Source organism: Lampetra fluviatilis, chromosome 29, assembly GCF_964198595.1.
Source record: "Lampetra fluviatilis chromosome 29, kcLamFluv1.1, whole genome shotgun sequence".
NCBI classification, from domain to species: Eukaryota; Metazoa; Chordata; class Hyperoartia; order Petromyzontiformes; family Petromyzontidae; genus Lampetra; species Lampetra fluviatilis.
The window spans coordinates 7196902-7219460 of NC_136303.1; the positions used below are offsets into that span (position 1 = coordinate 7196902).

The 22559-nt window shown below is 44.6% G+C and overlaps 1 protein-coding gene across 2 annotated transcripts in view; it reads right to left on the reverse strand.

Moving 5' to 3' along the window:
• The window catches only part of C2CD2L (C2CD2 like), a 98254-nt gene extending 78425 nt beyond the window's left edge, over positions 1-19829 (reverse strand). The window contains exons 1-2 of one of the 2 annotated variants that reach the window (XM_078870080.1): positions 19488-19829; positions 18039-18495 (exon numbers count right to left, since the gene is read on the reverse strand). In XM_078870080.1, the coding sequence (XP_078726206.1) occupies positions 18039-18422 (384 nt within the window). In that variant the 5' untranslated portion in view covers positions 18423-18495; positions 19488-19829. Of the gene's footprint in view, positions 1-18038 lie in introns of both variants that reach the window. The other variant, XM_078870079.1, reaches the window with a different exon arrangement.
• Positions 19830-22559: the final 2730 nt, after the last annotated feature.

A 22559-nucleotide genomic window follows, 5' to 3' on the forward strand; every position in this document is an offset into this window, starting at 1 on the left:
CCCCAGATGTTAGACGTGACCTGGAATCGAACTCCGGTGACTTCACAATTACTGATCCATGCGTACCCAGTGTGACGAACCCCTCGTCAATGCCTGCTTAGCTCCAAGCTATCTATTCCTTCGAACAACAATGACAAACGCTGCCAAAAACGAACGTCATTACCTATCTCGAAAATTCGGGCACGCGTCGCTCGCGCGCAACTAAACACCGCGTGACTTTGTATCGACGACCACCGAGGAAAGGGCAGTAATGTTAAAATGTTGCGGCCACAAGCCAACGTCAACGTCCAAAACTTGTGGAAACGCTAAAACCTCCAACCACTGAGGTCACGACGATAGTCAGAATTGCAGGAACGTGGTTAGTACCTGGCATTCGCCCTTCCAACACTTTGAGTAAACATCGCTTTATTTACAATCTGAGCTCTTTCGGCAAAGATGCTCACGCAGCTGAAACGCCGACACGCTTTGCAAGTTAAATATATCGGATCACGCACGACCCAATCATGTGACTCGCTACACAAGGAGCTCCCAAAATACATTTTCTTGCTCACACAACAAATACGAATTATTTGTTTGAGAAAACAACCCCAGAAAAATGGTAACTACAATAAAAAGTACAAACGATCACACGCCTTATGTCTATCACGGGCTCGATGTTTCTCCCTCCCGCCACCGGCGGCGATACGATGAATTTATGCAATTTTTGGGTCGGGTTCCAATTCAATAATGAATGACTTCAGACTCCATCTGCCTTCAGGAGACAGGTGAAGGCGCACTTTATTCAGACTGCCACACAAGAAACGGTGCTAGCCTCTGCACCGAGCCTCTCGAGTTGGCGATCAAAGAAAGAATTGTCCGTCTGTACGCGGTTACAAATAGACTCACAGGCAATTCCTCGTTATACGGAACAGATACGTTCCTGAAAAGTTGTCCGGAAAGTGAAATTCCGTACATCGAACCCTATTCTCCCAATTCTGCACAACTGGAGATGCGTTCATACGGAAAAATGTCCGCCCCCAAGGTGTAAAAACATCACACCTAAGGATGCAGCAAGTCTCTTTTTTAAGCACATATTGCATGGAAAATGGAAAATCTATAATTTTACGATCAAATAATTAATAAAAACTCAAGTCTCAAAATAAACAAAATATTTCACAATGCTTACATCCATGATAATTACTTTACGGTCTATATTTGCACTTCTTTCACTTGCACCTAATGGCCTCCTTCCAGACATCTCGACTTACTGTTACGTAAGAACTTTGAAAAATTGCGAAATTCTGCACAGCACAGCGGGCAGGCGTGGTCAACACAACGGAGCGAATACAAACGAGCTGAGGCTCTGCGACAGCACGGAGAGCGTGGGAACTCAGTGCAGTAGGAACCTGGTACAGTGGGAACCCAGTACTGTGGGGACCCAGTATTGTGGGAACTAGGTATAGTGGGAACCTGGTACAGTGGGACCCAGTACTGTGGGAACCCAACAGAGTAGGAACCTGTTAAGTGGGAACCAACCCTCTACAGTGGGAACCTGGTAAAGTAGGAACCTGGTACAGTGGGTATCCGGTACAGTGCCAGCATCGTGTCACACAAACCACCTGGAGCAGGCTCATGAAACACACGCTCCGACAAAAGACTGACCCTTGCATTGTTCGATTTTTTCCCCCCAAAATATTTTACATTTAAAAATCCAAAATTCCCTAAATACGAATTTACCGAAACATATAATCGAATTCGTTTCTCTGATGTATACGTTGTTGTAGCGAAATTCCGTATGTTGAGTGGCCGTATCATAGACGGCTATTGTCTTGTTTTTTACTATCTCGTTTGTATCGTTTTAATTTGCTAAATCTTGTTTCTACAGCTTTACATTTAATAACACATAAACGTGTGCTGCTACTCGCAATCAGCAAGAAGCTACAACTCCTATCGTACCTTGCACGTATGTCATGTTGGCACCACATTGCAAATACAATGCTCTCTTGCCATGTCTATTGCCACATAACGGTGCAAGCAAAAGGCATGATGGGAGGTGTACATCCTGGTGTTTTTTGACGGCACACGTTTGTGCGTTATTAAATCTAATTGTTTGCACGCATTTTCCTTCCGCGATTGCTTTTCTCATCATTACACAGAAAGCGTTGCATTTCAATTGTACAGTTGTATTAAACCCATCAGTTTAAATACAATATTACAATTTGCAGACAACATCCGGATTGCTCGCCAGTCCGAGCGGTTGAGGTACCGTACAAAGATGATCCACCTCCATCTCTCACAATCCCAAGCATCGCTCTCGCACCGTCTATTCAACGGGTCTTCTGCCACTTCCCTCCGCTCCAGAATTCCGTAAATCATCTCCCCTCCACGGCATCGTTCTGTAGAACATTCATTCTGAACTCCAGTCAACAGATTTTGTGGGGGATTTTTGTTGTTGCTGTTGTATGGCTGTCCGCGTAAATGTTTTTGAGGGTTGGCAGTGACCTGTTGATGGGATTGGGAACCATTGCTCTACAGTAGGAGCTGGCCCCAGAGCCACAGGTTACAGACCCTGGGGCCTAGACCATGGCTGCATGCCCAAAGCAAAATAGCCTCCCTTTTGTATAACTGCCAATTTAGAAACTCCAGTCTTTGCACGAAATTGCGTGAACCCGAAAAAAATATTAATTCTCATAAATGCAATTAAATGCCATGTAAAGCGAGCCTTAAAAGCTAAATGAATCGATGAATCGATGCACCATTATGCTACCCCCACCCACCTCCGGGGATTGGCAATTACACTGCAAGGTTTTTTGCAATACGAGTGGTCTCGTCACAGTGAGCTGCGCAATCAAGCCTGCAAAATATCGTGCTTTGGTTTAGCTCTGTGAGGTGCAGGCTTCATCACACTGTGAAGAAGAATCTGAGAGAGAGAAAAAAAATTCGAAAGGAATTTTTCCGCAGCTGTGAATTCATGTGGCAGCACAAAAAACTGCCAACTCCGTTAAAAAAAAACACAGGCCACTGCAAAGAGCTACCAAAGCAAGTGCGGGCGTGTGTGGTTTGTTTTATTCAATAAAGATACATTGAATTTCAACCGGAAAGGTTCCTTTGAAGACTTCAACTAATATTAAAATTACCATCAGCATCATGATCATCACGATCCATGGGCAGATAAGCCCGTAGGTGTCCACTGCACATTTCATCGTGTTTTCACTTTCCGATGTCTTGTGGCACTTTGCTCAAGTAGCATTAAAATCACAATCGTCTTATTTCCAATAAACATCAAAGCGCGTGGATGCAAGTTTTTTTATTGCTTTTTTTTTATCTCCTTGTTGAATGCAAATGCAGTGGGACATCCTGTTATCCTGATAACCGATATGCCCTCTAATTGGCCTCGTATGACAGTGACTTTTGTCACGTTCTTTTTAATCGGCGCAAAAATCACTCTGGCAAAACCCCAGCGTCGGCAAGCGTACGGATGCGGAGGGCTCCATTCATGCCGTCCCATGGGAGCCACATTAAATATCAAACGGAGAGCCGCCGAAGCTCCCTGCACAGTCGCCTTCACTTATTAAAAAATTTACCCGTAAAAACAAAGTTTTTCACTATAAATCCTTTATATGCGTGGCATCGGTTTCATTTTATTATTCATTTCTGTTTTTCTTGAGTAAGAGTTTCACTTTTATCACATTGGTATTTTAAATTAAATATGAAATTTTTCTCTTCCTAATAAGTGGAAAATTTTGGAAAAAAATTTTCACGAAAATAAATTGTCACGCACAACGAGTCTGTGTGCAAAATGTCAGCTCGATTGGATCACGAGAAGTGGGTTAAAAAACGACCGAAAGATTTGCACGGTCGTAAGCGCGCAAGCAAGCAAGTGAACTTAATATAAAGGATTTAAAAATGCGTACGCACGCGGCCAAATTTCCAAAAATTAACAAGTGAACGAGTCCTCGAGATGACTGTTCGTGGGCCAATGTCAATCGTATTTCTGTTCGCTGGTAAACCGGTTTTGCGTGGCTGAAACAAACTACATGAAGCACGAATATTACCCTGAGGGCGTATTATGGTGAAGTCAGGCATTAAGGCAGTCCACCAACAGCCTACGCCGGACATGTTAAGAATGTGAATTCTTTTTAAAAAAATACCAATTACATTGTGCCCATTCATTTACATGAACACACGTGGATATACAGTCCTGCACGCGCACAAAGCTGGCATATATGTTTATTATTATTACTCGTTATTATTTAACTTGTTTACCCAGGAAAGCCTCACTGAGTCTCAAGACACTTTTTTCAGGAGAGTCTAACCCAGTTTTTGGCAGTAGGGGTGCAATGACTGCCATACATAATCCAACGGAATAATTTTTCAAATATGGCTCATTTGGACCAAGACACGAGCACAAAATGGCCTACTCTTGCAATTAATGTCACAGGATCTTTAACGTCCACGGTGACACAGATGGCGCATTTTTGCAATACACCCGCAGTAATAACCAGAGCAGCAGCTGGATTTGAACCGCGAACCTTTGCAACACGCGGCGAATGCGTCGTCTCTAGGCCAAGGCACCAACACTACATCCATGCGCCCATTTTGCTCACCGCTATGGGACGCAGCTGTCACGAGTGTGAAATATTGTATTGATCACTGGCTCAATTTGGGGAGTCAAAATGATGCAGTGCCGTTCCGTTGAAGTCACAACAGGCGAGAGAGTTTTTTTCCAGCGGGAGGATGCGTGACGCTAGACTCCGCTGATAGGCCAGTGCAATGTTAACTGATCTGCATTTGCATGTTAAACCCTCGACAGCAAACAGACTCACGCTTAACATTACACCGAGACAACATCGCAGCCCTGCACACACGACCAGAAACATTCCCCGCGGCCATGCAAAGTTTTAAAATAATCAAACGATACAAAGCAACATCCTTCTATTATTTGGGTCTTTTGGTAAAGTCACGTAGATAGGTTCAAAGAAAATAACAAACAAAAAACTACTACGACGTTTCGATCACAACACAAGCGATCGTCATCAGTAGGTAAAAAGAGGGAGAAAGCTTCTACCATTCCTGACAAAACAAAAGCTTTTCTTTGATAAAAAGCAGTTATATATTCTCTGTCACAACATTTGGCCCCACATAACTCCAGAAGGCCATTTGCAGAATAGATAACGCCTGTCGATGCACTCCCACTCCAAGTGGTTAAAGAACATCAATCGCATCTCCGGTATATGTTATACAGCTTGTGTTTTAAATATCATGCTCCCATCCCTGATATCGCAAACAGATTTCACTGAAGTGGCTATCACACTGCAATTATTGTATTACTGTATTGTTGTGATTAATAGCAGTTGCATTATTATAAGCGCATGTGGAAATATTACCATGAACACGAGTTGTGAAATTAGTTTTTAACACACGTCACCAAAGGCCCCGTTATTGGCTAAAAATATAACTGGGTATTGTGGGGAAACTTCACAATTCTGCTGCAAAAGTACCTGCAAATCACTTAATTGGGATTAAAACAGCAACATTGGCACCCCAGTCGCGACAAATTGGCAGGACCCCCAAGAAAGAGTCTTGAGCCTCAGTGAGGCTTTCCTGGGAAAACAAACACAAATAAAGACAGTGACGTGTCTCGCTTTCCTGTGTTCTGAAGAAGGGCCATTACCCAAAACGTTACCTATTAAATATGTTTTAAGGTCCCAGTGTTATTGACAAATGTGTTTGTTTATTTATTGCTAATTTGTGGTTGTGCACCACAGCCAACGGCAGCATCACCAAAGAATTTGTTCAGCTTTGTTGTTGAATTATTTAATGATCTGTACTGCTTAAACAAATGCTACTGGACGGCCCATATGTTATGAGAGAGACAGACTCCTTGTCTGTTTATTATTTTACTGTGAGCCAACCTGTCAAGGTCACCAACATGACGTCTTGTTCCAACGGTAATGCCAAGCAACATATGCATGCAATGCTACAATTGTTTATTTAGGTCTCTGAAAGAATCCTGAAACAGGAATGCAAAACTGCAATAAGTAAAAAAGTAAAACTCAGTTTTCTATAACGCCTTTCACACAGGGCCTCACAGCACTTTACAACAGAATCCCAATAAAAACCCTTAACGTTAAAACTAAAAAGCAAGCAACCCGACACACTCGGATACGCAAGAGAAAATAAATGTGTTTTCAGACGAGCCCTAAAAACCTCGACTGACGGAGCGTCGCTAACGGTCTGGGGCAAGGCGTTCCCGCAAGCGATGAACCTGACTACTGAAAGCTTTATCACCCATTGAACGCACATTTTTTCCTAGGTACACTCGGGTGCCCAGATTTGGTGGATCGATGTGGCTGGACAGGGGCATACAGTTTCAGCAGATCATGGAGATATAATAAGAGCTAACCCTTTTTTGAGGGCCTTGAAAGCCAATAGAAGAACTTTAAATTCGATCCTGTATTTTACTGGAAGCAATGGGCAAAACACTGCGTTTTCATGCCGGTTCACGTGGCAACAGGAAAAAACAGGAGCAAGTCAGAGAGACCGTACAGGACCTCCAAGACAGCCAATGCCTCTCATACATTATAGATGACACAGGAGCAGTCAGATTCTGAAACGTTACAATTAAACATTTGTAAACAGAGCTGTGTGCAGTGTCTCCGTATGTTAATAAAAACATGTTTTAGTCCATCGACCCGATACGCTTTCCAGACCAACATTAAGCAGGAAAACTCTGACCAGTGTGTGACCTTCTGGATCCTCATCTGTAGATTTGGGCTTGTTAAACACACGATGATGTTGTTACCAGACGTCATTGCCAAAAAATTACTCCATATAAACAATGGGGCCCTGTTCAATACCAAAAAAACAATATTGTATCCAAACTCATGCATTGGTCTGGAGCATTTTGGATAACACTGTGATGAAGCTGAACTCGATTCCGTGTCTCCACGAAATAACGTAGAATATGTTCGGTCCATCGGCCGACAGGCTTCCCATCAGCACTTGTTTAAGCACGGAACCGTCTGCCCGAGTAGGATTGTGCGGGAGCAGTCAAAGGGACCAAGGCTGTATTTGCCCTGCGTGAACTGACTCAAGTCAGCCAAGCTCGCCAACATTTTGGATTACATCTCAGAGATGTAATGCAGCCGCCCATTCCCGCCCCGGTGCGTCAACCAGATATGTTGAGTTTATAACAGACCCCGCGGGCTACGACACCATCGCCACTCCCAATGCCGTCCTTAACATTCTTTTCCAAACAAAACAACACATCCTGCCTGAGGCCCCCGCATATATCTTGCGCAACGGCTCAGGAACATGTGCGGTGGGGTGAGGGTTTTTTTATTTGACGAAAAATGCGGAGCGGCCCCTATCGAGGCGAGACCGTTCCAGTTTTTTAAGGTCACCTTCAACGGGTTTGGCGCTGCCACTGCGCACAATTGCGCCGACACGCTGACCTGGAAATAATAAGTGATTTATTCTGCCGCACGGCGGTGGCGGTGCTTGCCACGTTGTTTTATGCTCCCGATCAAAAAAAGCGCATTGCACCGTGCGCTTATCTGTGGAGGTATGTGACCTTTGTCACTGCAGTGTCACCATAATAAACAGAGCTTTCATGGAAAATGACCAACCAACGGTGGAATGTTTTTAATAGATACCCAACGCCTGCACTTCTTGAAATACTCGAGATATTTCGAATTTCTGCAAAAAGAAATATAAAAGCCTTAAAGGCTTGCGGCTCGGAATCAGCGTAGAGCAACATTAACCAGCAATCGCAAGTCTGTGTCGGTCATTTCCAGAGCTATTTTGCTTCAAAGTATATTCCCTAAACAAAAGAAAGAGCTTGTGAAATAGGTACTGCTATAATTCCTAAGAACCAGTATTACGCCTTTTATGTTTTAACACACGTCATTGGCTAAAAGTATACATTCAGCAATAACCATGTTTTATAACCAGCGATGCAGTTCTGGTCAAGCAGACCCTCCCCTCCCTCCAATTGAAAAAGCGTGTGAAAATTTAAAAGGTGCAGTCCAGCAAATCCTTGCTCATGCCACTGCTGGCAGAAGAGCTAATTTCGATGTTATTTTTGGCCTACTCTTCCATGCTGGCCAGACGTCTTAGAAGAGGTGTGAGTACTCACACTTTGACCCCACCACACGTGACCTGTCCGATCGACTGTGGTGGACTCATGTCTACTGCTGGGTAGACAGGGACGGAGGTGGCAGAGTTCTTATTTACTTGGTAGTGGCTGTATATGGGATTTGGTCCTTATAAATAACACTGGTCACACACGTTTTCTGGCATAAGGTATTCCAACGGTTTTAAGGTAATTTTGGGGTGCTGATTCCAAATCTGGCATCAGTTTTTGTCTATAACATCAGGTTTTTGAGATATCAAATATTGAATTTTCAATAAAAACTGCAGAAGAAAAATATTAAATAAATGTGGATATCTACATAAAATGATATTATAAACACACAATCCTAAAAATACAGCACCATATTTTAACACTAAAGCAGTCACTGACTCGCAACAACTTGCAATCATAAGTGACAAGAGTTAATTTCGGGTAAAATCAATGAAAATGGGGTATGCCGATAGCATAAAATGAGATGTGATAGAGCAAATCTGAGATCAGATTTGGAATCAGCACCCTGAAATTAGTCTAAAACAGCTGCAAAAATCCAGGCCAGAAAAAAATGTTTTTTATGTTGACCAGTGTAATTAATGTGCGGCGTTATGGGATGCTATGAGCATGTATGACACGAGATAAAATTTAATTATTATTCTTATTACTGAAGAAACTTGCACTACTGTTGCAACTGCCGCACCGGGTGATCGAATTTGGCTTCTGGATTGCAATTCCAATGCGCAAACCAGTACATTATTGGAGCCCCCCCCCGCCCTTCCATTGCGATGCTTTAAGATGAGCTGCAGGAGACAGCGTACACACAGATGGTATTTAATAATGCATTACTGAACACTTCACAGCACACAGCTGATTGCGATAAGTAGCCAAGAAAAATCACAGCAAGGCGAGAGAGATTGTTCATCTACTGAAACATACACTCTCATATCCTTCAACTTCATCACAATTACATGTATCAGTATTTACTCTGGCTATAGAAAACAACATGCCCAAACTATCAATTGCTGTCCACTGTGCGCAATAGCTCAACATGTATCCAGATGTATTCGTAAATAAATATTAATGTATGTTGAACTTCTTTCGCACCGTACGTAGACAGCCGTGCTAATCGGAGGTGCGGGGGAAAGAAAATAACCTAATACAAAAAGCAGTTCTAAAGAAATGAGCTTTCAATCTAGATTCAAAAGTGCATCGGTCCAGTGGCTTCCTAATATCGGAAAAGCGTTCAACCCACGGCCAGTTTGGATGAAGGTTACCTCAATCCTGCCTGACACAGGGATTGTTTGACCAGAATTCACCATACTGGTCAGTGCTGGTTGGTGCAATACAGGAGAGCAGTTCAAATATCACTCGCCACTGATGTTATCCGCAACTGGGAATAAAATGCAGGTTGCCAGGGTTCGTAGAGCCGTGCGCTCACTACAGCGTCACTACTCTCACAACACAAGTATCGCATGACACGAAATATTATTTGTATGGATGATTTAATTTGTATAGATACTCGCTGCAGTTCTGAGCCGCCCCTACTGGACCTTTTGTGAAAAACAGCGTCGTCGCTGATCGGATTTCTCCAGGATAAATATACTGATTCCGATTCCCGATTGCTTTTGAATACAAACTTTAACCAAAGTGTTTTTTTTCTCCACAGCCATGTTATGTCACTGTTTTTCGAACGACCGCTTTGTTTCATCAACAAAACGCTTGTTGTGACATCATACGAGCGAGAAATCGTTTTCCGTGTCAGTTTAGCTCCAAATCGTCCAGCATGTCTGACAGGCACAGAAGCACCTGACCCTCTGCTTCACAAAGATCGAACTGGGGATACGATTTTCTGATTAATCTAAAAAGAATTACCAATATAAGGCCAAGATTATACATTTTGATTGAACACAAAAAAAAGTTGTTTCAGAAATGTCATTTATATTATGTAAATTCTGTGCTTTTCCTGCCAAAAGTGACATCATGTTAGCATCGAATAAAGCAACATTTCTCTTTGCAAAAAATAACCGCTGTGCAGAGCACACATCACATCGTGTTTCTTTAATCCACGGAGAGCATGCCACTCTGCAAACCCTGTGCTTATTACGTTTGTTACACCAACAAACAAACCACATGCGTGGTACATGCCAACAATCGTCGCCCGACTGATGTACACCGAAAAAAAGTTCTTCCATTTCCACTTTCCACTGACATTCCCATATTCCGTAGAGGATTGTTACCAAGGAAAACATGAGGAAAACGTAGAATTGATGGTGGCAGGCCCTAACGTACTTGTTCTGACAGGAAACTGAGGTAGTATCGAACGAGAGTATTTCCAAGGAAGTTTAAATGTCTGCTCATATAATGCACTCCCAGAATTAACCGGCCGGGCAGATAAATACTGTCTAAAATTTTCGAAGCAACTTTGTCGAGGCTAGATTTAAAAACAGGAAAACAGCATAACAGATGCTTTGTATTTTTACAGCGCACACAAACTACATTATTTTCTGTTATTGTGTTCAATCCTGTTCGGCATGCAAACTCTGTAGCATCCAAAACAAAGTTGTTCAGTTATGTATGCAAACTGCACCTCCCCCCCTACAAAATGCAAAAAGTATCTCATCAACATTGCCTTACGTGGGGTATTTGTCTTTTTGTTCACGTTCAACCGAATGGGACAGGAAATTTCCGACAGCACAAACATCCAAAGTGGTATAAAAAAGCGTACAAGAATGCAAAACAGGACATCCTTACAACACGACACAGACCGTGTTATTGACCTCAACGGGATATGCGGTACCGATGTAAACATTTTTCTCCGGTTACTCCTACAGTTATACGAGAACCGATGCAAATTCATAAGAGCACGTGTCAATTATTCATCGCTGGCTGCATATCCGAATATGCAACTTCTGCCCTGTAGCAGTTTGGCAAAGTGGAACCTTTACCAGTTCTACTCCGACAAACATCGGGTAACACAGGACGTCCTTCCTGAAAGGAAGAGACTATTTCTTGCCCATGAATGTATAAGGTTCAGTTAAATGTCAAGTACAGTACATCATTGCCTGCATCACAGAACCAACTCCTTTTGCTCAATATCTGAGGACAGGGTAGTAAGTATTGCTTTGAGAGACTTCTCACATCTCCTCTTATCCGATTCCCGATTACCCAGGAACAACTTGGTCCGAGAAAACTCCTATTAATTATCAGCGCAATATTATATTTCCAATTAACAACGTTTTTCGCTACAGTTCATTGCAGATCAGCTTCCTATTATGCACACATTTTTTCGTGCAAAAGAGGAGCCAATTGACAGCTTTATCTAATTACCCGCAGGCTATCCAAAAAAAATTCCCACGGATAAATTGAGTAAAGTTTCAGATAACCCCGTGAAATAATATGATCCATGATATTGGGCCTCCCATATCACCATGGGTAAGAGGAGTTCTCCGAAATTCTGGAAGCTCAACCAAATATCATGGTTTCATTCCTTCACTCCTCCTTTATTTACCGATGAGGCCAAAACACAAAGCTCACTTGCACATGTACCTAAGAAATATGTTTGATTTTGCAGCCTCTTGCTCCCACATGTTTGCACTGTCCTTTTTAGATTGTTTTTATGCCACTCTTAAGACTCAAATATAGAGATTATTTGCAGCCGTACCTAACATTTCCTGGCACCTCTTGCTGCCCTACAGTATTATATTTGCTCCGATTTTTTTTTATTTACATATTTCGTTCTCTGCAATACTTATGTTTTAGTCTTTTGTTTTGCTGTTGTTGCTGTGTCTCACGCAGCACCACGGATCTGCCTTGTAAAATAGCCGAGAAACTGAATAAACGACACTATCCGTGTAACACATCAAAGAAACTCAAACGCATATGCAGCACATTGTTTGCGTCAGTAGACCATTATGTACCGGAACCGTGGCTAAAATAGGAAAATTACCATCTTCATAGGTAAATTACCCATAACTGCACAACTACCCATGATGGAGAGTGTGCCTTTATGAATAGCCACATGCTTGCAGTGACACGGAGCAGTACGTACAGGGCTGACCTTTTGGTTTCGACTGCCACATTACCGGCCGTCCCTTACAGGACACTTGTCAGATACAAAAGCCCCCGCGTTGCATATAACTGTGGGCTAAAACTCCCCACAGGGCAACACTTAATTGCAGCAATGCTCAGTGACGCACATGGCCAAATAATACATTTAAATGCTATATAGTTCCGAACACCGACTCAACCCTGGCACAATAATTACTATAATAGGTTATCGGAATAAAGTAACACTATACTAGAACAAAAGATTTATTTAAAAGTTGATGCAAATTGTGACCTTGCTCAACCGAGTAATAGGACAGCAGTGTTTTCATGTCTTAGCCAGTGGTAGAAATTCCAAAGTTGAAGTGACAGGGTGTTAGCCTTTTCATATTTAATGAATGTACAGGTATGGCAAATATGCAATAATGAATGCTGCTTTTCATTCAATTGAAATTGAAATGTCAAAATATTTCTATAAATGACCGCTGATAGATTCACCTGTCGAGTCAGAAACAGTGTGCCAAAACAGTGCCTTCGCTAACGCACACGTGTGCCCCAACAGCGTTTGTTGTGAGCATAATGCTACAATGACAACAGGACAAACATTAGTTTAAATGTAAATACAGTCATCGTGGAATATTAACATTCACTGCACAAATACTAAATTTTGATTTAAAGCTTTCGTGACTGCAGGGATTCATATTCTTGGTTCTTTCGGTAAAGTCACGTAGAAGGGAAATAATAAAAAAAATATTTATATTATTTTATTATTTCCCTTCTACGTGACTTTACCAAAAGAACAAAGAATATGCACAAATACTGTCACAACTGAACACATGAGTCGCTGAGTGAATTGATAATGCAGGGAAACAGCAGATTGCTTTTTCTGCCTGGACAATGAGAGTCAAATAATAACAAACGTATAGGGAGCCCTTTGTCAATCACCGCCGTGTAGGTAATGGGAGTTGTTTGACCATACTTCACCATGCTGGTCACTGTGGGTGAACAGTAGTTAAATGTACAGCGACAAAAAGGCAGTAATTACACGTCGTAACGCTCAATGTTAAAAGAAATAACCGGTCGGTTACGTCACCACTGTTGTCAAAGCAAAGGCTCAAAGAAAGGCCAAGCCCGTCAAGCAACAAACAGCACGACTGAATGTGCAACAGATAAGAGACGATGGGATGAAGCAGATGTGGGAGGGGAGAACCAGAAAATGTGTTTGTGAGCTGCAGTGTAGAGGTCGACCCTGCCTCGAATGAGTAGCTGGTGCGGTGTGTGAACATCGCGATCGGGGAGACAAAGGCGGCCGGGCGTGGTGCTGGCCACCGACCCCCTCGTGTGCCGTGCAGGCCTTCATAGGTGCTCGCTAACAGCACTTGCCCCAACACTCTTAAGGCTACACGTGGGATCTCTGTCTTAATAGGATAACTTTGCAGTGGTTGTCCAAATGGAGGGACTTGCCCCCACCATATGAATGTGGAAATGCCCATCACTGGATCTGGATTATTGCCTGTAAACAGGAGGTGAGCACCGCCTCTATGATCATTGGAATCGGAAATCCCTTTGACTTATTTGAGAAGCACTTGCCCACAACAGTCTGTCAAGGCTATACGGGGGGGGGGGGGAGATCTTTGCTTTGGGTTTTTTGGTGAGAAAAAACAATCAGTCTGGTTGACAAGATTCCTTCATTACGGGTAGAGTTTGTGGTGAAAGTAACAACCAGGATAGCGGCGATAGAAGAGTGACAATGACAACGTGATACATTAATGGCAAGTGAATATTAGTGAAGAACTTCTAAGTTTTATCACGTAGTGACTGGCTACAAAGGCAATTCAATAAGATAGTACAATGCATTTTGACAGTTGTCAATAAAACACAATACTGTACTGCCCTAGCATAGTGCAAACGTTATTCTTGTAATAACATCAAATTAATGCACTGTAATGTTTATGGTGTAGTGTGCTGTTGTATTTAAAAACAACTACAAACTATCATTATCTTAGCAGGTAAGGTCCACTCAGCTGTATAGCTCTTATCAGAAGCGACCTACACACAATCTAGATTTGAAGTTTTCGTGACTGCAGGAACCCATACTCTTTGGTTCTTTCGGTAAAGTCACGTAGGTAGAAAAAAAAATAAAACACGACGTTTCGGGCACAACACAAGCGTCCGTCATCAGGTGGGACAACCACAGCAAGAAACAATTGCTGAAGTGGGCAAAAGGGCTGATGTAACAAGAGGCTATATAGGTAAGAGAGGGGGAGGAGAGCCAGGGAGAGACCTACACACAGTTGATAAGCTCCACAAAGTGGCTTATCATGTGGAAGTGTACAGCAACCAAATACTCTAAACACACGTTACACGTTTCTGAACGTGGAGAAAAATCAATGCGACCACGTGGACACACGTAAACTCCAGATATACAGCAGGCGTCAGTCAGGGTCGGGATCGAATCCACAACCAACTGCGTACCAGGCGAGGGAGTTAACACATTCCTGCGGAGGGAGCTGGTAGGAACGTTGGGTTGCTCGGTCAATGGCCAGGGTCAACGGCGGCGTGGTGTATTCCGCAAATATGCCCGACTGTGAGGGCGGGCACAAGCCGGCGTGAGTAGGTTAAACGTTGAGTTTTATAAGGGCACCACGGGGTGACCAGCACCTACCCACCCAGCCCCACCCCTCCCTCCCACCCCCCACCCAGCCCCACCCTCCCCACCCAGCCCCTCCCTCCCCACCCAGCCCCACCCTCCCCACCCAGCCCCTCACCCTTCCTCGAATGAGTAGCTGGTGCGGTGTGTGAACATCGCGATCGGGGAGACAAAGGTGGCCGGGCGTGGTGTTGGCCACCGACCCCCTCGTGTGCCATGCCGGCCTTCATAGGTGCTCGCTAACAGCACTTGCCCCAACACTCTTAAGGCTACACGTGGGATCTCTGTCTTAATAGGATAACTTTGCAGTGGTTGTCCAAATGGAGGGACTTGCCTCCACCATATGAATGTGGAAATGCCCACCACTGGATCTGGATTATTGCCTGTAAACAGGAGGTGAGCACCGCCTCTATGATCATTGAAATCGGAATTCCCTTTGACTTATTTGAGAAGCACTTGCCCCCAACAGTCTGGCAAGGCTATACGGGGGGGGGGGGGGAGATCTTTGCTTTGGGTTTTTTGGTGAGAGAAAACAGTCAGTCTGGTGGACAAGATGCGTTCATTACGGGTAGAGTTTGTGGGGAAAGTAACAACCAGGATAGCGGCGATAGAAGAGTGACAATGACAACGTGATACATTAATGGCAAGTAAATGTTAGTTAAGAACTTCTAAAGTTTATCACGTAGTGACTGACTACAAAGGCAATTAAATAAGATAGTACAATACATTTTGACAGTTGTCAATCAAACACAATATTGTACTGCCCTAGCATAGTGCAAACGTTATTCTTGTAATAACATCAAATGAGTGCACTGTAATGTTTATGGTGTAGTGTGCTGTTGTGTTTAAAAACAACTACAAACTAGCATTATCTTAGCAGGTAAGGTCCACTCAGCTGTATAGCTCTTATCAGACGCGACCTACACACAATCTAGATTTGAAGTTTTCGTGACTGCAGGAGATCCATACTCTTTGGTTCTTTCGGTAAAGTCACGTAGGTAGAAAACAAAATTAAATCACGACGTTTCGGGCGCAACACAAGCGTCCGTCGTCAGGTGGGACAACCACAGCAAGAAACAATTGCTGAAGTGGGCAAAAGGGCTGCTGTAACAAGAGGCCATATAGGTAAGAGAGGGGGGGAGGAGAGCCAGGGAGAGACCTACACACAGTTGATAAGCTCCACAAAATGGCTTATCATGTGGAAGTGTACAGCAACCAAATACTCTAAACACACGTTACACGTTTCTGAACGTGGAGAAAAAAGTCAACGCGACCACGTGGACACACGCAAACTCCAGATATACAGCAGGTGTCAGTCAGTGTCGGGGTCGAATCCACAACCAACTGCGTACCACGAGAGGGAGTTAACACATTCCTGCGGAGGGAGCTGGTAGGAACGTTGGGTTGCTCGGTCAATGGCCAGGGTCAATGGCGGCGTGGTGTATTCCGCAAATATGCCCGACTGTGAGGGCGGGCACAAGCCGGCGTGAGTAGGTTAAACGTTGAGTTTTATAAGGGCACCACGGGGTGACCAGCCCCTCCCCACCCAGCCCCACTCCTCCCTCCCCCCACCCAGCCCCTCCCTCCCCACCCAGCCCCACCCCACCCTCCCCACCTAGGCCCTCCCTCCCCACCCAGCCCCCCCCTTCACGACGGACGGACACAATAATCCCCTGTGGGCTGGTGTAACCAGGAGGTTCCTACCAGTAACATCTCTGACAGGGGCACAAGGCACATGCAGCAGTACTGTGCGGTAAATGCCACCATATAAATAAAGGACGAACGTCCTTCTCTTCTCGAGTTCGACGCCTATAAGCACATTCTTGGCCCAAGCATGTTCATTAACACAATGGGGATATTCAAATGAACAAAACAGGATGGCTAAAACAGCCGGGCGAGTTATTAACGCAACAGTAAACAAAGCACACAGCCCAAACTCTGTCTGCCCTGAAGGTGAATTTCCTCAACGTCAGCAAATATTTTCCTCAATGTCGAATGTTGTGTTTGTAGTTTGTAGGGTACTTGAATACCACCACTACCAACTCAGCCCCTCAAGTTGATGATTAACATCAACACAAGTTCCGCATAGCATAAATCGTACTGTACATCAATCACTACCCTCGTAGCAACATGGCAATTTACACACACTACCTTGCAATACGTCAGCATGATTACAACCTAACATTCAATTACACAAGCTAGCCGAATGGTTGCTTACAATGTTTAAAAACAGTGAAATGCATTCACGTGGCACGTGTCTCAGGTCACACGTGGATTATTTTTGTGTCTCAGAAAGCTTTCAGCTGCGTTCAAGCGAACACTAAAACACTAAAATCGAACTCTCACGTCCACGATACTACACCGGACACCAACGATAACAGTAACGACTAATAAAAGGCATCAGCATCGCTATAAACAAGCCAACACGTGTCACCACCGCGCACACGTGTCACCGTACAGTGCCGTACAGTACCACCACCAGACACAATGATACCCACAACTTTTACATTATAGCACTACTTCGACCCTAGTCTGCGGATTATAAGACGCACTTAGTCACCCCCTGTGTTTTTAAATCAAAAGTTAGGGGTGTACGTATTTGTTAAAGGTGTGCCAACGAATTTGTGTAACATAAATTCCACTTAATTACGTTCTGTATCGTCTCATGATCAGCAGAATACCAACGTCAATGGGCACACGTAACGTGGCCAAGTGCATGAATGGTGGTGACGGCATGACACGTCTCCATGGGCCAAACTAGAGGCGATAAAGTGTCCTGGAAGCTTGCAAGTGACTGTGGAGCCAGTGTGTCAAAGATGGGACTAATGTGTCTGGGCACAAGCAAAGTTCACTTCGTTGTTTAAACATCAGTGATGGCAGGTGCCTGTACATGAGTGATACATGTGACCGAAGTGTTTCGTCGACTCTCTCGCAAGGTTGCCTTGAAAATATCTGCACAGCAGTTGATGTGCCTGGACACACATGAATTAATCGAATTCCTGGCTTGTAATACATCACTTAGGCACGCTTAAAACGTGCACGAACATCAATGTAGGTGACATGACCGAAACGTCTGCACGCAAGTGACTTAAAAGTGCCCAAACCCCAAGCAAAAGTGACTTAACCCGCAGTACCACGGGGACTTTTCGTTGTGCGGTGACTTCAAATGTCCGGGGACACATCCAGGCATCTCGACAACCCCCCCAGTGAACTCACTGCACGAACAGAACTCACCCCGTGCCTGTGTCCGTGCTGTTCATTGAGGGCCCTCATCCATGCGCGTCCCAACTCCGCACCCCAGCTGGGCACGGCCGCCAGTCCGGCCACGAGACTCGCCGGGTCGGCCAAGCCGCCCAGGCAAGACCAAGGCCCCGTGGCGGCTCTCCCGAGCAGTCCCCGGGGAAGGAGCCGAAGGAGGAGAGGAGGATGATGAGGTGGTAGGTGACGGCGCCTGCCTCCGCCTTGCTCCAAGTACTGAGCGAGCCATGCCAGCACCGTCAGGGCCGAGGCGGCGAACAGCAGCAGGAGGGTGACCCCCTGGGCGCTGCTCAGGTCCAGGCTGCCGGGGGTGGCTTCAACTCCAGGGAGGGCCTCCATCTCCTGCTGCTCCTGCTCCATGACGGGCAGAAGTTGGCTGCTTCTGCTGCTGCTTCTGTGAAGGGGCTTGACCGTGACGCTGTCCGCTGGCAGTCTTTAAGTTGAGTTCACCGGTGGCGAGAGATGAAGAATGGTTGACGAACAAACACGTTAGGGCCAAACGTTTACACTTCCCCCCCCCCCCAAGTCAATTCAATACAGTCCCCTGTACACACGAGTTCCCAACGTGATGAATCGGATTCGTGTATTTCAGACTGGGAGAATCCGATGAGCTCTGAAGGTCTCTCTTTATTTGTTTCACCAGATGCCCACCAGGTCGTACACTTGTCCACGCCACTGGGATTGTGGTCTTGATACTTGACAATTCACTATTCTGGCACCTGCCTATTCACGTGTGACCCCCAGCATGTCACTGCCGAGGTCAGAGACTCCACTATTGCTCCAACCACCCACACAATTCCCTTTGTTGTTGTTAAGTCGTTTTCGCAGTCGCTTTATCAACCTCACTTCGCAGACATTTGGCGAATATGTGTCTCGTATGTCAGTGCTGGCAGTCGATTCGGTCAGTCCGCTAGTGAGTCAGTCACTCGGGTTAAAAGTCGTCCGTCTGATCACGAAAGTCACCGTTCATAGTTCAATCCAAACATCTAAATTCAACACGACAACGCAAATCTCAGCGACGATAGCCATGCAGATCCTTCTCGTCCTCTTTATAGACGGACAGCTTAACCAATCGGTCAGTCGGCTAGTCAGTAAGCCAGTCTGTATGCCATTTAGTCAGCCAGTCAAACAATCCATCGGCCAGTTACTGTCAGTCACAAAATGCCAACTCGTCAGTCAAAAAAATCGATCAATCCGCCAGTGAATAAATTAATCAGTAACTCAGTCAAACCTGTCAGTCATTCGGTAAGCCAACAAAGCACGTTGAGTCTCAATAAGCAAGCAACCACTCAGAAATCCAATAAGCTACTAACTCACAAAGTGTAGAATCGCTCAGCAAGCAAGCGGAGTCGTTCGAAAAGCCACGAAAACTCTCGCTTGGTGACTCAGTCGGGGGGGTAGGGGGTGGTAGGCAAAGGCACTCACTCAAGTCAGGAAGCCCCCAGTAAGTCACTCGGGTCAGACACTGGCGATGTTCGGTATTGTCCCAGACGCAGACTCGTCGGCTTCTGTCTCCGCGGCTCCGACTCTCGCTTCCTCCCTTCCTGCCGCCCTGATCATTACTAAATTAACACGCGACCACCGTGTCACCGACGCAGCTCGGCTCATTAACCATTAACTCTATCGATTAGTTAGGATTGCTAAGCTATTTCACGTGGCGTTGCTACTGCTGCTGCTGATATCTACACTGGCGGCGTGTGGCTTGAAGAAGGGCAGCTTTGGATCACCAACGACGACGATGGTGGTGGTGATGATGGTGGTGGTGGCTTCTGAGTGAGCACCGAAATCCACGCTGGGACGTGGGGGGTGGGGAGGGTAGTGGGGGTGGTGGGGGGGAGGGGTGCACCGGTTCCGGTTGCACGACTCTCAGCCAATCAAATGCCACCGTGCGCCCGGCTGCACCGGTTGCAATGCGAGCGCTTGGCCAATCAGAAACGCGCCCACTACCCACCCACCAATGGGGGGGAGGGATGGGGGGGGCGTTGTGGTGCAAGTGGCTGCCACTCAAAAAAACGCAACCCGCTGCACCGGTGCTGGGTTTCAAAGGGGTGACACGTTGAAAAAAAAAGAGACAAGTTTTAAAAGTTTAGTTAGGCGGTAACTTTAGTTCACATTTGTTTTACAGGTACAGGTCCAATACGTGTCTAGCGGCCAGCAACAAACATCACTAATAACAGTCGTAATAGATCAGAGTTAACATGTTGCTTAAACTTAGCATGGAACATGGGGGAAAGAGATAATGGTAAAAAATTAACTTTTTTTTATATTACCAGGTGAAACCCACGGAACTATATAGCTCTTTTTCAAAAGCGGCCGGGCCACAAATGATAGGTCAGCAAAGTGGCTTATCATCATGTGGAAATGTATAGCAGCCAAATACTGTAAACGCATGTTTTTAAAGGATCGTAGCCATGGGGATAGAGACATCTAAACTCAAAATATACAGGCGTCAGAGTCGGGATCGAACCCATGTGCTGCTGTATACCAGGCGAGGTAGTTAACATCTCCCACCGTGGTAGAGAATTCTGAAGAGCAGTGCTAGGGATGAAAGCATAAAGGAAAGTGATGTGACCTGCAGTATGGTTGTTGGATGGGTGATTGATTGAGTGGATTAATATATGGATGGGTGGATGAGCTAGTGGATGGGTATGTTGATGTGATTTTCAGTGGTGGTTGAACACGGTATGTGTGAGACGACCAAGTGTACTCCCCATTGCACCCCAAACCTATCCCCTGTGTAACTAAAGTGATACAAATCTGGTTACTGATACAGGCACACACCTGCCGCTTTATAAGACGCACTTCCAATCTGTTAGATAATACGGTAATCGAATAAAGGAAGTGAAAAGTTGCCTAATACTGTACTTGTGTTTTATTGCAGTGTCAGTGATTTAATAAATGACCAGACTGGGGGCACGTTGAGATGTAATACCTCCGTGAAAGCGGTCTTTAGATTCTGGGAAACACTAGTATGACATGGTGTACAATGGGCAGTGCTTGAAAAGTAGCAGCTTTGAATGATAAAATAGACAACATTCAACAAAGCTATTTAATACATGCTCAATTGTCGACAACACATTTTGAAGAACTAAATATATTACGTTTGTTGCAAAACAGTCAAACATAGCAACAAATATGCCATGCTTTTTGGTCATTCCACTGCCGAATGAGGGCCTCTCAGCGCCGTGATGGTTGTGGGAGTTATTGGACCATACTTCACCGATGCAGCACAGCAGAGCACAACAATGGATTGCGCCGCACTGGCTTTCTGCTGACAGCAGCCGACAACACCTGTTGGCTTTTATGCATGGGTAGTCACACATCCAAGCGTTATCCAGGCACTGCTTAGCTTACGAAATCCGACCAAATAGGGCATATTCAGTGTGTTTTAGTAGCAGGCAGTAAAGTCAGATTAATTAGTCCATTGAGCTTCACAAACTCGTAACATATAAAAAAAATCTTTGCTTAAAATGAAGTACATCCACTCAAGACGAGCATACATATTTACACTTATTGATGTTTTTCTCGATCACTGCAGATACACGATGATGGAGCGGCAGCCAAGGAATGGGATCCATCCGAAAGCGCTCGTCTCATTAGGAGATGGGGCATCGAAATCAGTTAATGTTCAGGTGCTAAGTGGATTCATAAATCGCAGGATTGTCAGAGGTGGCGGCTTGAGGCAGGCTTCATCCCAGCAACGGATTGACCACGATTAACGACGATATTGAGGACGCAATTAATGAGATAAAAAATAAGAATAATGTATGAGCACATGCAGAGGGGATTCATTGATCCTACTCATTGAAAGCGCGGTGAAAGAGCGCCTTCCCGTGGACAAGTCCAGAGTTCATATTATTGGTTCTTTCGGTAAAGTCACGTAGAAGGGAAACAATAAAATAATAAAAACATAAAAGAATAAAATTCTCACGACGTTTCGACTGCAACACAAGCAATCGTCATCAGGTGAACACAACCTGATAATAATTGTTTTATATTTTTATTATTTTATTGTTTCCCTTCTACGTAACTTTACCGAAAAAAACAATAATTTGAATCCCTGCAGTCACGAAAGTTTTAAATCAAAATTTAAAGTCCAGAGTTCTTGTTTTTGTGTTACACTTCTGACAGCCATCAAACACAACGCGTAAAGGCAACAACTATTTACGACCTAAAGGTCCGAAGATCCATTCCTAGAAACTGAAGGCTTCGAATTCACTCTCTGGCAATGTCCCTGAATTCAAGCAGCCTCCAAGCACCCTCACAGCCGACGTGTTAGGAGCTTGCCAATAATATTTGGTAATCTAGCAGCATTTGTTTATCAAGCCTGACCCTGTGCCGAGACCAAGATAGGTCGAAACGGATCCAGAGTTTTATTGCTTGAACAAATTCTGATTCGTAATATTGGTGTGAAAAACGTGTAAGCTGATAGAATATATAAATACGTGGAAAAACAGTGCCAATGCATTAGGTCTATCATGATGACTCTCAAATAAA